Source organism: Pelodiscus sinensis, chromosome 2, assembly GCF_052426305.1.
Source record: "Pelodiscus sinensis isolate ZL-2025 chromosome 2, ASM5242630v1, whole genome shotgun sequence".
NCBI classification, from domain to species: Eukaryota; Metazoa; Chordata; order Testudines; family Trionychidae; genus Pelodiscus; species Pelodiscus sinensis.
The window spans coordinates 17,628,518-17,644,694 of record NC_143053.1 but is presented as its reverse complement, the minus strand read 5'-3'; the positions used below and the strand labels follow the sequence as shown (position 1 = coordinate 17,644,694).

Here is a 16,177-nt window from a genome sequence, read left to right as displayed (position 1 = left end):
CACGGGTGGCGACCCGCCGCCCGTGAGCTCCGGGGCGAGAAAAGCCCCGTTCGTAAGTGCGGATCCGTAAGTTGGATCCGCGTAAGTCGGGGACTGCCTGTATACCAAAGGATACAATTAAAAAAATGACCAAAGGATACAATCTAATAAACCATCTTGTTAGTCTTTAAAGTGCTACATAGTCCTGTATTTTGTTTCAGCTACACCAGACTAACACGGCTACATTTCTAACACTATTCTACTGTTCTAATAACTGAACAACACACCCTCCTTTCAGACATTTACCAAAGACGGTTTCTGGCATTTACCAAAGATAGTTTCTTTTCAGGAAAATGATGAGTATAGGGAAAAACTTCTAAAATATTTTTAAGGCAATAACTTGTTTCAGAATGACAGAAAGCCAAATTGATAGATTTTCAGGAAAAACTTGAGGAAAAATAAATTTCAATCTATAATTTATTACTTAAACAGATGATAGAATGATATTAAGATCTGTAATTATATGTGTAATTCTGAAAAAATATTACTATTTACCCTCTAACTATACAAAACTCACAACAGCATAAGGTTAAATAATGTAAGTTAGAAAACATTTAACAGACTATGTACTTTAAAATTAAAATTTCCAGCCTTAAAATATTTATTTATACAGAAATTAAAAACATTCTGTGATTAGCTAAATAATTATAAGAGGCCTACAATTAACAATGTGTGTACTTCAGCTTTTGTGGAGTTAGTACATGTCCTATGTATTAATTTTTGTGTACCAGTGACAACATGCAAAGCTGTTACATTCATTAAATAATTATTTTATGGTGGGAGAGCCTACAGTATATATTTTTACCACTGCATGAGAGATATGGCAGAACCAGTATTCCAGTTAATGGTAGGACACGTACTGTAAAAGAAAGTGACAAGATTGTGTTAAAAATGGTACTTTCATAACCAATATTGCTTTTTTCCCTCTCAAAATTCTTATGAGAATTATTAATTGCTCACTTGCATTATTTAAAATGTTTGATTACACTCATCATTTCAGACAATATCTTTTCTGTACTTGTCAAGTACAGTGCCAACTCTTAGTGCCAACATTTGCGAAATACTGATCAGAAGCACACTACAACTCTTTAGGACCTGAGCAACACAAATTGATTGAACATTAACACAGGTATTTGCAACTGTCAACTCTAAATTTCTCCTGTAAAGTGAGCCAACACCTACTATTAATAACTTCATAAGGTTTTCAGATATTTTGCCAACAGGTCTCTTTTCCTAATACTGGGAAATTAACAATATAGCAAAACAAGACTAACAAAATAGGATATAAACAAGAGTGAAATAGCTTGTGCTTTACCTAAATCAAAAACACAAAGTACTGAAATACCACAGACATAGCTAGAAGCATTTTTCTTTAAAAAATTATTTGTATATACATATTATATATAGTAAGGTAAGACTGTCAACATAGAATCTACAAATATTGAAGTCAGAGCTGTGCTTTCAGTGTGCATGGGTTCAAGTTTGGAGATCAAATGAATCAAAATTCTCAAATCCAAACAGACCTAAATTAGAGGGTTTGGATTAGGTTTTCTGATGGAAACCAGAATAACTACTTAGATTATCTTAATTTTCACCTAAAATTGGGAAAATGGCCCATATTTGCCGCAAACCTTTACAATGAGACCAGAAGAACTAGGGGACAACACTACCTTGAATGCTTCTGTAACTAACATTTGCAAAGATTTAATTAAGATCAGTGACACTAATTGGGCTATACTACTCGTCTAAGTTTAAAAATCATCACAAAAATAACAGACGTTACAGACAACTGAAGCCATGATGAATACATGTGCTTCCCAGAATTATGGAAACAGAAATTCAACTCTCACTAAGTATTACCGGGGACTGGTTTTTACACTAGAAAGCTAATCCAATTAAACTAAAGATGTGTTTTTTAAACCAATTTATTTGAACTGCTGCCAAAACCTGTGTGGACAAATTTATTTCAATGGGAACTAGGCTTATTTTGGCATATCTTAAATCAATTTAAGTAATCAATTTTAGCTAAACCAAAATAAGCCAACCTTTTAAAAAAATGTAGTTTGTGGAGAAAGTACTGGTTTTGCTAGCAGTTGTGGGAAGGGCTTGCAAGAATATGGCTTAACTGGAAAAGCTAAAAAGCAGGGACAATCTATGAAAACTGCTGTTTATGACAAGCTCCAGCAAACACTCCCTCAAGAGGAGAAAGGAAAAGAAGATAACCCCATATTTCTTCCCCATTTGTTTAATACTGGTAGTAATGACTGCGTGTGAAGGACATACTTGCTTATGTCTTTCTGGGAGACTACAGAATTTGCAGGATTTACTCGAGTACCATGAGAATATCCTGAATCACAGTGGGAGTAAGGAGAGCTGTGTAGGAGTCCCACTTCTTTTCCCATGGAGCTGACAACACACTTCAGTATCTGGAGGGACTCTAGATCCTTTCAGGATTTCCCCCCCTGCAGCCCAGGCCTGTTGCAGTACTTACTCCCTAAGCTAACCAGATAGCTTTCTCCAAATCCTTAAATTCTTCCCAAAAGCTTAGAAGCTCCTGATCGGGCTTTACTGTGCGTTAGTCACAGGACATTGGTACAAGGTTGGGACCCAACATACTGGCCTGACTCTGAGCTCCATGCCCTAGTAATGCAAGGGTCAACTGTCTGGCACCAGGGAAGTCATAATTTACCCTCTAAATCTTGTAAGTGCTGCCTCATTTAAGGAGTATGTCTTAGATTTAAGCACAGTAAAACTCCAATTGTCTGGCATCCAGTGGTCCGGCACCAACTAGAACCTGGAAGTGCTCCGGCCATCGGGACAATTGGAGCTCCTCTGCCCCCAGCTTTCCCAAGTCCGCTGCTGGTCAGTTTCAGCAGTGGTGGACTTGGGGAAGCTGGGGGCAGAGCAGCTGGGGTGCTGCCGGGTTAGTTCCGCAGTGCCGCCCTCTCCCACACTGTGCAGTTCCCTGCCGACCCCCACCCCCACCCCAAATCCTTCATAGCCCCCATTCCGGTACTCCGGCATATCTGATAATCCAGCACCCTCTGGGTCCTAAAGGTGCCAGATTATCGGAAGTTTACTGTATAGTGTTTTTAGAACAGCTTTGCATAGGAGTCTAATAGGAGTTGGTGCAGCAGCAGATCCAGAGGGCTGAAATTATCATGCGGCTATTCAGCTGATCAAGAGGAGGAGGAAGACAAGTCACAAATGCATGAAAATGAATAAAACTGAACTGTCATCTTGCTCCACCACTGGAAGCTGAAACTCTGGTGACCTTAGCTAACAGGAAGAACTTAGGGTATGTCTACACTACCCTCCTAGTTCGAACTAGGAGGGTAATGTAGGCATACCGCACTTGCAAATGAAGCCCGGGATTTGAATTTCCCGGGCTTCATTTGCATAAGCGGGGAGCCGCCATTTTTAAAACCCCGCTGGTTCGAACCCCGTGCAGCGCGGCTACACGGGGCTCGAACTAGGTAGTTCGGAATAGGAAGCCTAGTCCGAACTACCTAGTTCGAACCCCGTGTAGCCGCGCTGCACGGGGTTCGAACCAGCGGGGTTTTAAAAATGGCGGCTCCCCGCTTATGCAAATGAAGCCCGGGAAATTCAAATCCCGGGCTTCATTTGCAAGTGCGGTATGCCTACATTACCCCGCTAGTTCGAACTAGCGGGGTAGTGTAGACATACCCCTAGTCCTGGAGATCCAGCAACAACACTGGACCACCTCCGAATTCCACAGGAGAGGTAGGATTAGTCCACAAGAAATGAATAAAGAGAGCAGCTACATAACAGAACAGCAAGGCTAGTCAATCAGTCAATTGGCAATTTTCCTATATTTAAAAAAAAAACCAGGAAACACTAAAATCATCAGTACATGACTAATGCTGTCACATGATTGTTTTCCAAGCATGGTATCTGCATCGTGCAACTGCTGTTCTATAAAGCCAACAGAGACTACTGCATAAAGTGTCACACTGTACATTATAATGAAATCTTTTCTTTATTCCTCTTGAAAACCCAAACTATTTTAAGAGCAAGAAAATGAAATCCAAATAGTTATGTAACAGCTTTATAATTTGGGGGGGGGGGGGAGAAATTCACTTAAGATACTTAGCCTCACATTATGCTGTTAGCTACTAAGTTCATTTTACATAAGTCTAGATTTAAAGAAAATCTAAATAATTCAGTGTGACAGGGTACAAGAACCCCGCACGATAACGCGGTGGACCCCGAGTGAGGACGGCGATGGGACGACGCCTCCCGTCCCCGCGCCGGGGGAAAAACTGGCAGCGGAGGCTAGTCTGGGAAACGGCGTCCCGTCAGCTGGTCATGCATGCACTGGGGGTGCCGGAGGACCAGATGCCGACGCACGCCCAGAAAGGGGTGGGCGCGTAAGTGACTGCGCGGGAGGCGGAAGGACGCAAGACGCCGGTGCAGGCGCAGAGGGGTAATGGAGGAGGGAGGACGGTGCAAAGTGGAGGGTAGGAGGAGACAAAGGCCGGGAAGGAGGAGGGAGTCGGAATGGAGAAAGGTTAAGAGGTGAAGGAAGGACAGGGAGGACGAGGTGAGGGAGTAGCCCAGGGCAGGTGGCTGGCTCACCATTTGCGGGCTGACGAGTTGCGGCAGTTAGCCCCGTCAGCCAGGTGAATAGCGGACAAGGAGGACACCCGCACCTGGGGGCTTGGGCTGGGGCCTGGAGAGAGGGTGGGCCCAGGTCCCCCTCACAGCCCCCTCCTGGGGTAAACAGATAAAGAGTAAACCACAGCAGCACGTATCGAGAAATCACTGCCGGGCAATCTGAGACCAAGGGGGAAATAAGAAGGGGTAGACCCTCGGGAAGAAGGACGTACCCGTTCACAGTCAGCAAAAACAGTTTTGCTCTGTATAAACTGCAGGAAAGAAAAAAGTGGAAAATTTGATGATAGCAAAGCTTCAAGATTAGACTTAAGTGAATTACAGAAAATCAACAATTATATTTCACAGCCCACACCAAACAATTTGATTATGAACATAACATAAATGGATTAACATCTATTACAGCAACAATATGTAAGGTATGAAAAAAACTTCAGGACTAATAAAGTTGTAAAAGATTCTGTTCCCTTTTAAACATTATTAAAAAAATTTATTATTTCATCACAAAGACAACATTAAGTATCTTATGGCTTTATATTAAGTATACGTGGTGATGATGATACACAACTTTAGCAGAAACCCATAACTGTTCTTCATGGATAACCCTACAAGATGAAGCAGTTATTTCACGCAGTGAAGACGCAGGGTCTCTTGTTCACATTTTTAGTGAATATGCAGTTTGCTGGACCTCCGTGGAGGGCTAAGGACCTTCCCTTTCACCCCATTAGTGCTCAGCAGAGCCATTCTAGTAGCTCCATGTGTGGGGAGTCTAGCATAATGAGTGGGGACCTCACCAGCCTGTTCATGGTCTGGCTTTCTGTCTTCTCTGCCAGAGTCTGCATAGCATTGTAACCTGAAGCACTGCCCATTCATTACCAAGATATTGAGGGCTCAGATTTGAGATTTTGGTTTGGATTCACATCTAGTGTGTCCTATTAAAATAGTGTGTTTTAACAACAAACATAACATGAGCAGAATGATTTCTATCTAAAATGAATTAGCTCCTTCTAGAAAACAACACTGCAGTTCATATTTGTTATTCTTAACAATTTATGTTGAATGCAACTTAAAATATAAATATACTGTAAACATTTCATTTCAGTAAAAAGTAAGTTTTCAAAACGTGAACTTCATCGGATTAAAAAGCTTTATACAAAGTGAATGAAAAGCACACTAAATATTGAAAGAACACAAGTGTTCAGATTGGTTATGATGATAACCATCAAACAATCATTTTTGGTTTCCATTAAATTTTTTGTGAGCAGACTTACCTTTGCCAGCATTTCTAGGAGGGAGAGGAGGAGCATCTACTGTGGGAGAAGCTGGAGAATCTGTGCTTGTAGAGACAAAAATCTGATTTGTAAAGGCTCCATAGGACAGTCTTTGTTTGTCTCTAGGAGTGCTGAATCCAGGCAGAGTCATTTTGTCTTGGGGGGAAAGACTGGAAGAGTGACAAAAGCTCTGGGGTCTTGGAGAACGTTCTTTCTTTATAGGACTAGGCTATGAAAATAGAAAAAAATTACATTATAGCATAGATTTAGTATAGGAGGGCCAATGTATTCATCATATACACATTTTGAAGTCCTGCAATTCTCCACTTTATCATCTTTTTAAACATACCATACAAACTGTGAAAGCCACTGGGATGTGTGTGTGTGTTTATAGGATTAAATACACAAAATATTTGTATATGATTACAACATAACAAATTTCTGATATACATATAAATAGACACCAATGTGGTTTCCTTGCATATTGAGTAAATAAATTCAGCTCACGCCCTTAAAGTATCCTCATTCATGAAACTCCCACTCTTCCCGCATAAATTAACGATTGTGGTTTCAGCAGCTTAACATTTACAAGTTGTAATTAGATTACTGGCACTGAAAACTATATATCTGTATTGCTATACAGACTCATCTGAAGAAGTGGGTTGTGCCCACAAAAGCTCATGATACCATATATACATTAGTCTCTACAGTGCTACAGGACCACTCATTTTTTAATTTTGCTACATAGATGTTATTCACCTTGCTTGGATTTTAACAAAATATTATTCAAGAGGTAACAGTAAACGTACAGTTTGAATTACACTTAAAATATTTAACCAAGTGAAGTCAAGTTAGCAGACTACCAACGGGGCCAGGATATTAATTTCATATTACATGAGATGCTAGAATGAATAATAATTGTATAGACAAATAAAGAAGTTACATTTCAGACAAGTTTGGCATGCTTACTGCATTGTTTAAAAGTTTTTGTTTATACGTATGTTTTGTGAAGCTTCAGGAAAAATAGCCGACAAATAAATTAGTTGATTAATGTGGAAATTGGAAACCACCTTTGTCAAGAATTTTGTTTGAGGGTGCAGATGAACTTTATTCTTATGGAAAACTGAAAAAGGAGATTCTGAAACCAAGGCTCTCAATTCACCCACTCTTCTTGCTGAAGTTATTGCAATCAGAAACACCATTTTCATGGAGAGTTGGAATTAGAAACAAGTCATGAAAGGTTCAAAGGGAGGTGACATTAATTCTATTAGTGCTATGTTGAGATCTCATAGGGAAACAGGTACTTACACCCCAGGTATTATCTCTCTAACCTTTCAGAAACCCGACAACAAGATTGGGGGAGGGGGGGAAGCTATTACCCACTGGAGGGATGGAATGTTGATGTTGTTGATAAATGTGTTTTAGTGGAACTGTCAGAACGTGATATTTTAGGAGCAACAGATAATTCAAAACATGGATAATGGAAGCCTGCACTGAACAGAGTCTTTTCTGTTGAGATCATATATAGAAAAATATTTTCATTTAGCCAGGTGGTATGTCTAGTTAAATGCTTTCTACTGTTCAGAAGCACCCCATGAACATCTTTTGAGCAAATTATTTCCACTATGTTAGCCATGAAGCATCCATACTGTCAAGTAGAAAGCCTAAAATCTGGATTGGAGCAGACGATCATCGTCCTGAGAAATCACATGCAAATAAAATGGAAGAGGTACAGGTGGCTTCATTAATAATACTAGCAGGATCAAAAAACAACATTGCCAAGACCAGTGGGTGCTGTTAGTAAGAACATAAGAACAGCCATACTGGGTCAGACCAAAGGTCCATCTAGCCCAGCATCCTGTCTTCCGAAAGTGGCCAATGCCAGATGCCCTAGAGGGAGTAAAAAGAAAAGATAATCATTAAGTGATGCCTTTTTTGTCACCTGTTTCTAGTCTCTGACAAACAGAGAATAAGGATACCATTCCTATCCATCCTGGCTAATAAGTATGATTCTGGTTGGCCTTGAACAGGGCTCTGAATAGTAATAGCATCAGGGAAAAGGTGGGAAGAATCTGTCAAAGACCCTGAGCTGTAGCCCTATGGAAACAGAACTGACAGCACTTTGTTGGCCATTGTTGCAAATGGCCCTTTCTGGGAAGTTTCCTCCCCAAAGCTAGTAGGTGTATCAGCCATGTCTGGATGTTATGACCATTCATAATCAGTCCCTGAAGAGGGATGGGAAGAGAAGTGGAGATGGAAACGAATGAAGGGAATAGCTCAGATCCACTATGCTTTGGACCACCCAGATGTCTCGTGAGTCCAAGTATGAAGGACTGGAAAAGATAAGGGTAGGAACAGATTAGTTTCTAAGTATTGTTCAATATCTTCATCAATGATGTAGATATTGGGATAGAGAGTACGCTTATTAAGTTTGCAGATGATACCAAACTGGGTGGGGTTGCGACTTCTTTGGAGGATAGGGACATAATTCAAAATGACCTTAGCAAGTTAGAGAAATGGTCAGAGGTAAACAGGATGAGGTTTAATAAAGAGAAATGCAAAGTGCTCCACTTAGGAAGGAACAATCAGTTCCATACATACAAGATGGGAAGCGACTGTCTAGGAAGGAGCATGGCAGAAAGGGATCTAGGGGTCATAGTGGACCACAAGTTGAATATGAGCCAACAGTGTGATGCTGTTGCAAAAAAAGCAAATATGATTCTAGGTTGTATCAACAGGTGTGTTGTAAGCAAAACTCGTGAAGTCATTCTGCCGCTCTACTCTGCACTAGTTAGGCCTCAGCTGGAGTACTGTGTCCAGTTCTGGGCGCCACATTTCAAGAAAGATGTGGAGAAATTGGAAAGGGTACAGAGAAGAGCGACAAGAATGATTAAAGGTTTAGAGAACATGACCTATGAAGCCAGGCTTCATGAACTGGGCTTGTTTAGTTTGGAAAAAAGAAGATTAAGGGGGGACATGATAGCGGTTTTCAAATATCTAAAAGGGTGTCACAAGGAGGAAGGTGAAAATTTGTTCCTCTTGGTTTCTGAGGACAGGACAAGGAGTAATGGGCTTAAAGTGCAGCAGGGGAGGTTTAGATTGGACATTAGGAAAAAATTCCTAACTGTCAGGGTGGTCAAATATTGGAATAAATTGCCAAGGGAGGTGGTGGAATCTCCCTCTCTGGAGATATTTAAGAACAGGTTAGATAGACATCTGTCAGGGATGGTGTAGGTGGAGCTTGGTCCTGCCTTGAGGGCGGGGGGCTGGACTCGATGACCTCTTGAGGTCCCTTCCAGTCCTATTATTCTATGATTCTATTGGCATGCTTCCCTTCACAAACCCATAAAATGCATGTTTAAACTGGGCTACTGCTCATTTCAGATGATGAGGGGGACTGTCATGCCCTATAATTCCTGACTTTTTTTCTTGGCACATCTTGATGCCAAGGAATATATTTCTGATACCTGCCAGAATGTTTCCCCTTCGTCACCAGTGTGTAAATACCACATGACTTCAGTGTTGTTCTGGAATCTTTCAGCCTACACAGCCTCTCTCACACTAGGGATGTGAATGTATACCCATGTACCTGAGTAACTGATGAGCTTGAGCTCAATGGTTAACCCTCACAGTTACCCCTCACCCCAGCGTGCGGAGGGGGGAGGGCGGGATAGTTGGAACCAGTGTGTATGGAGAGATGGTTTTTAAGCTGGTTTCTTGCTGGCTCCTGTGAAGCTGCCTCTCATCCCTCTTCTCCCCCCACGCATTGCTGCCTCAGAGGCAGAAGCATAGAGGGAAGGTGGGAAGCAGGTGTCTGTGGAGAAGTGCTCGCAGATACAGCGGCAATGGGGGGGGGGGGGGGAGGAGGGAGGCGCACTGGAGGAAGGCAGGAGCCAGTACACGTGGGGAGCTGGCCTCTACTTCCACCTTCGGCGCTGTTGCCACATACACTAATTGTTGTTACTTCTTGGTACTTCCTGAAATTCACATACATTTTCTGTAATTTTATTCTTTCAAAGTGTGTTATTTTAGTCTTTGATTGGTTTTATTTTATACTTTAATTTCTCTCGGGGTATGTCTACACTACCCTCCTAGTTCGAACTAGGAGGGTAATGTATGCATACCGCACTTGCTAATGAAGCCCGGGATTTGAATTTCCCGGGCTTCATTAGCATAAGCGGGGAGCCGCCATTTTTAAATCCCCGCTGCTTCGAACCCCGTGTAGCGCGGCTACACGGGGCTCGAACTAGGTAGTTCGGACTAGGGTGCCTATTCCGAACTACCGGTACTCCTCGTTTCACGAGGAGTAACGGTAGTTCGGAATAGGACCCTAGTCCGAACTACCTAGTTCGAGCCCCGTGTAGCCGCGCTACACGGGGTTCGAAGCAGCGGGGATTTAAAAATGGCGGCTCCCCGCTTATGCTAATGAAGCCCGGGAAATTCAAATCCCGGGCTTCATTAGCAAGTGCGGTATGCATACATTACCCCGCTAGTTCGAACTAGCGGGGTAGTGTAGACATACCCTCTTATACTTAAATTTAAACTCCTTGAGTAGTGAGTTCTAAAATGCCTAACCTGTTTTGGCTTGAGTAATTATCCTCTCTGTTAGCTTTTTCAAAATATATATTATATCTAGGGTGTATTTTTCCGTGGATGGTGCACTTCTGCACATTACCTTGGCTCACATTGCAAATTTATTCTGCACGTGGATAGAAAATATTAGCGGAAACAGTGTTCACAAATAAATAAACTCAGACTAATTCATTACTCGTTGCTGTTCACACTTGGTGGTGTGGCTCTTCTGCTCATAAGTTTTTGCCACCACCAAAGAGGCTGGGAGAAGGTCAGATCAGAGATGTTTTCTCCTATTTAGCCATAGGTATGAAGGAAGAAGAGATCTGCCAAAGCGTTTTAACTGGCTCCAGAATTGCTTCATTAATTGGAACTGCCACTCTGGAGTGCTCCACAGATATGAATATATCCACTAGCTTGCGATACTTTTCATGGACACCTTTCCCTTGATTATCTAAAAATGAGGCCACTTCTTCAAGCAGTACTTAGTGAGCCTTGTAATTCTCTGGTGGTGGAGAATCACTCTCCATCTTTACAGCCTCATTGGTGATGATGAAGAAGATGCATCATCATGCAAAGTGCAATTCTGAGGGAATGGCTGATCTACCTCTTGCAATGGAAGTGGTGTTTGAGCAATTTCCAGTTGCTCAGTACACTTCTTGGTACTGGGCACCAAAACCCATTGTCTGTGGTGCTAGTGATCGCTGCGGGGAGGAAAGGTCCTAATGCAGATGAACGTCCCCCCTTCCAGAATGGCCACTGACATGGTGGTGGGCCCCATGGTTGTGCATGCCATTGTTTTTTGAGATGTGCCAAATGCAGAGGCTGATGCAACATCCATGGACATTAAGGCTCTCGCTGAAAGTAAGATTCCTGTCTGGAATGGGACACAAAAGACCCCCACTTCTAAAATATGATGGGGCCCTGCAATAATGATGCAGCAGAACCCAGATGAATAAGAGATAGGAAAGCTCAACCAGGGGATGGTGGTACTGGGGATATTAACAGCAGCTTGCCCCTGGAATATACAGGTCATCTAGGTACTAGAAGCTGCATTGGTACTGCATGCTCTGGATAAACTGATGCAGGAACTATAGCCACTGTATCACCTTCCTGCACTGTCAGGGACACCAATATAGAAAGGTTAAACAACTCTCTGGAAGCAGCATTTGCCTTTCACATTGTCAGTAGTGGAATTGGGTCTTGAGTCCACCATATAGGACCTTCAGGAGTCAGACACAACAGACCTGGCGTAAGTTCTAGAGTTGGCAAATCTTTCCCCTTTGCAGCAGAGGAAAACTTTGGAGAAGGTTCTTGCTTCTAGCAGCCTTCAGTTCCAAAGGTCTTGCTGTATGAGGTATTGTGTCCTGGGAAAAGTTGTCTCTTCTTTAATACTAGAGAAACAGAATGAAGCGCTGAAGACATCTCAGTGCGGTGTGTACTGCTGGTGCTATACTCCAAGTCTGATGGCTCCCATGGAGGGCAAAGTGCTGCCTCCATAAAGAGACACTTTATTCTTGCTGCTCTGTCTGTTTTAGAGTGAGGCTTAACCCCTCTACAAATGTGATACTTGTCACTGATGTGGGACTCCTCCAAACATTTTAGACAGCTGAGTGTGGGTCACTGACTAGCATCAGTCTGGCTTACAATGTGCAAACTTTGAATGACAAAGAATGAAGCATGGTTCTTGCACTAGTCCTGGGCCTGAGAAACAAATTTGGTCCAAAAGAACCTAAAGACTGAAACTTAAGACTAGCATTAACTATACACTGTATCTTAATTAACTACTAAATAAAAAGCAGAGAAACTGTGGGCATGGCATACCTAGACTTTAGTAAAGGATTTGATACGGTCTCACATGACCTTCTCATCAAACTAGGGAAATACAACCTAGGTGCATAGCTGGCTGGATATCCGTACCCAGGGAGTAGTTATTAATGGTTCACAGTCATGCTGGAAGAGCATAACAAGTAAAGTTTTGCAGAGGTCAGTTTTGCAACTGGTTCTGTTCAATATCTTCATCAACGATTTAGATATTGGCATAGAGAGTATGCTTATTAAGTTTGCAAATACCACCAATCTGGGAGGGGTTGCAAGTGCTTTGGTGGTTAGGGTTCTAATTGAAAATGATCTGGACAAACTGAATAAATGGTCTGAGGTAAATAGGCTGAAGTTAAATAAGGACAAATGCAAAGTACAGTAAAACTCCAATTGTCTGGCATCCAGTGGTCTGGCACTCCTGATAGTCTGGCACCAACTGGAACCCGTAAGTGCTCCGGCCAGCTGGACAATTGGAGCTGCTGTGAGCTACATGGGTGCTCCCAGCTGGGAAAGGGAAGGAGAGAAGAGGGGAAGGATATTATATTCCTGTGATGGGTCTGCCGGGACCCACACTGCGACCGACTGAAGGGTGGCGGGTGGGCAGGGAACGGCACGCGAAGGGCGAACCTTCCGCCGTTTTGCAGGAAGGCGGGGAAAGCCCTGCACGGCTGCTGAGAGTTTCTGGGCGGGGAACGGACTCCTCACCCCCCAGACTGCAGTATTGTAGTTATCGCCGAGCTGGGGGGTGAGGGGCGGCACTGCGGACCGTGGCTGCTGAAACTGACGAGGAGGACTTGGGGAAGCGGCAGAGCAGAGCAGCTAGGGTGCTGCCCAGTTGGTCCCGCAGCACCGCCTCTCACCCCCCTGCTCGGCAGTAACTACACTACTGCAGTCTGGGTGGGGTGGCGAGCCCACTCCCCTCCCGGAAACTCTTGGCAGTGGCTGCCTTCCTGCAAAAGGATTCCCCTGCCTTCCTGCAAAATGGCGGAGGGTTCGTCCCTCACCGCGCCGTTCTCCACCCACCCCCGGACGCAGTGCAGGTCCCGGCAGACCTGTCAGCCCCCGCCGGAGTACCTCCCGATACTCTGGCATATCTGATAATCTGGCACCACCTAGGTCTTAAAGGTGCTGGATTATCGGAAGTCTACTGTACTCCACTTAGGAAGGAACAATCAGTTTCACACATACAGAATGGGAAGCAACTGTCTAGGAAGGAGTACTGCAGAAAGGGATCTAGGGGTCATAGTGGACCACAAGTTAAGTATGAGTCAATAGTATGACACTGTTTCAAAAAAAGCAATCATCATTTTGGCATGCATTAACAGGTGTGTTGTGAGCAAGACACGAGAAGTCATTCTTCCACTCTACTCTGCACTGATTAGGCCTCAGTTGGAATATTGTGTCCAGTTTTGGGCACCACATTTCAAGAAAGATGTGGAGAAATTGGAAAGAGTCCAGAGCAGAGCAACAAAAATGATTTAAGATCTAAAAAACATGACCTAAGAAGGAAGACTGAAAGAACTGGGTTTGTTTAATTTGGAAAAGAAAGACTGAGCGGGGACATGATAGCAGTTTTCAAGTACCTAAGAGGGTGTTAACAAGGAGAAGGGAGTAAAATTATTCTCCTTCATACCTGATGCTAGGACAAGAAGCAATGGGCTTAAACTGCTGCAAGGGAGATTTAGGCTGGACATTAGGAAAAACTTCCTGTCAGGGTGGTTAAAAACTGGAATAAGTTGCCTAGGGAGGTTGTGGAATATCTCCATCACTGGAGATATTTAAGAACAGGTTGGACAGACATCTTCTAGAAATGATCTAAAAGATGCTTGGTTCTGCCTTGAAAGCAGGGGACTGGATTTGATGACTTCTCGAGGACCCTTCCAGTTCTAGTGTTCTATGACTCAATTATATACAAAGAGTGAGGAAGGAACACTACGAGAAGAAGTTACTCACCCTGTGCAATAATGATAGTTCTTTGATATGTGTGCCCCTGTGGGTGCTCCACTATCCTCCTGTCCTCCCCTCTGCTTAGAGTCTACAGGGACTTTGGGTAGAAAAGGAACAGACGGGACTCGCACTGTGTGCATGCTCCACGGCCTCCGGGGGGGGGGGGGGGGCTGCAGTGTGCGCAGGCGCAGCGTGAGGGGCACTGCTAGCAAAAACTCTGATACCCGGCGTAGGCACGCTCCGAGACCTGAGTGGAGCACCCACAGGGACACCACTCGCTGAAGAACTGTTACTGGTGGCAAGAAGGAACTGAGGAGGATTGAAGGTAGCTCCACCTTCTTACATGGCATGCAGTGGTGCACAGCAACAATACTTGATGGGTACTGTTGAGGGAAATAGCTTTCCAACAATTGTGCATGAGGCATGCACACATCTACAGTGGAATGGATAAATGCAATCACTTGAAAAACTGGGACAGGATAAAGATGTCAGCAATTATTGAACTTCATATTAAATTTACACTGAAAATATTTTCTCACATTTCCACAAAACTAGCCAACTTTGAGAACGTCTTGGAAACTGATGTCAACCATTCAAAATTCACTTTTACCTTGTCATCTAAATCATCATCACTTTCATCAATTTCTTCCTGTCGAAGGTTCCATTCATATTCTACATGTACATGTGGATTTAGCTTCCCTGCCTTAGCCTGGGAAAGCTGAAAAGCAAAAATGCAATAGTATCAAAATGATTATTGTTTCACCAATATCTGCTTCCTAGTTCTAAAAGGGTGCATCAAGAGGTTTTTTTAACTATTGAAGAGCATGAACAAATGGCAAAACACACTGGCTACATCTACACTGGCCCCTTTTTCGAAAGGGGCATGCTAATTTTAAACTTCGGAATAGGGAAATCCGCGGGGGATTTAAATATCCCCCGCGGGATTTAAATAAAGATGTCCGCCGCTTTTTTCCGGCTTGGGGAAAAGCCGGAAAAAAGCGTCTAGACTGGCCCGATCCTCCGGAATAAAGCCCTATTCCGGAGGATCTCTTATTCCTACTTCAAAGTAGGAATAAGAGATCCTCCGGAATAGGGCTTTATTCCGGAGGATCGGGCCAGTCTAGACGCTTTTTTCCGGCTTTTCCCCAAGCCGGAAAAAAGCGGCGGACATCTTTATTTAAATCCCGCGGGGGATATTTAAATCCCCCGCGGATTTCCCTATTCCGAAGTTTAAAATTAGCATGCCCCTTTCGAAAAAGGGGCCAGTGTAGACATAACCACTGAGTCTACATTGCAATTAACCATCCCCTTAGCCCCAACCCCAAAAGCTTGAGTCAGCTGGTAGAGGGTTTTAGTATCAGTACAGACATATTCTTAGAGGCTAGAAACACTCCAGCCAGTTTCCTTAAAAAGCAAAAAGAAAAAAATTTACACATTACTCCACTTGTCCAAAAATGTCACCTTGCAGAATTCTCATTATTGGTTTCTGGTCCATTGGGAAATTCCCCACACTGTAACATTTCTGGCCCTCTAAGATACCTGGAGGTCTACTCAATGGCCTTGTCCAATCAGAGTTTCCCTTAGGTGCTCCTGAACATGTAGGTAAATTCTATGACTGCATTTAGCAAAGGAGCTCCTCTACAGGAGATGCCTAAGAGTTTTAACCTTGTGTTCCCTCACTACACCCCACTCCAGCTTATTTCTGTAACCAACATTGTGTGCTAGTTATCCTTACTTTCACGCACTGCCTGTTCATTTCTTTGTTCTTTAAGAGCTCAATATTTATTGAGTTGTTTCCATTTCTCTTTTCAGGATTTCTTAAGATGGAGCTATCTAATTGCTGCTTCAACAAATATGTTCTGTGCTCCTGGGAGCAAATCTTAGGGGAGACC

At 43.2% G+C, this 16,177-nt stretch overlaps 1 protein-coding gene across 4 annotated transcripts in view; it reads right to left on the bottom strand.

Annotated features, from left to right (window-relative positions):
• Positions 1-16,177, bottom strand: part of ASAP1 (ArfGAP with SH3 domain, ankyrin repeat and PH domain 1) — a 315,920-nt gene that overhangs the window by 34,544 nt on the left and 265,199 nt on the right. For 3 of the 4 annotated variants that reach the window (XM_075920136.2, XM_014573856.4, XM_075920139.2), the window contains 3 exons: positions 14,896-15,003; positions 5,946-6,174; positions 845-898 (listed from right to left, as the gene is read on the bottom strand). In XM_075920136.2, the coding sequence (XP_075776251.2) occupies positions 845-898; positions 5,946-6,174; positions 14,896-15,003 (391 nt within the window). The remainder of the gene's footprint in view (positions 1-844; positions 899-5,945; positions 6,175-14,895; positions 15,004-16,177) is intronic. The other variant, XM_075920138.2, reaches the window with a different exon arrangement.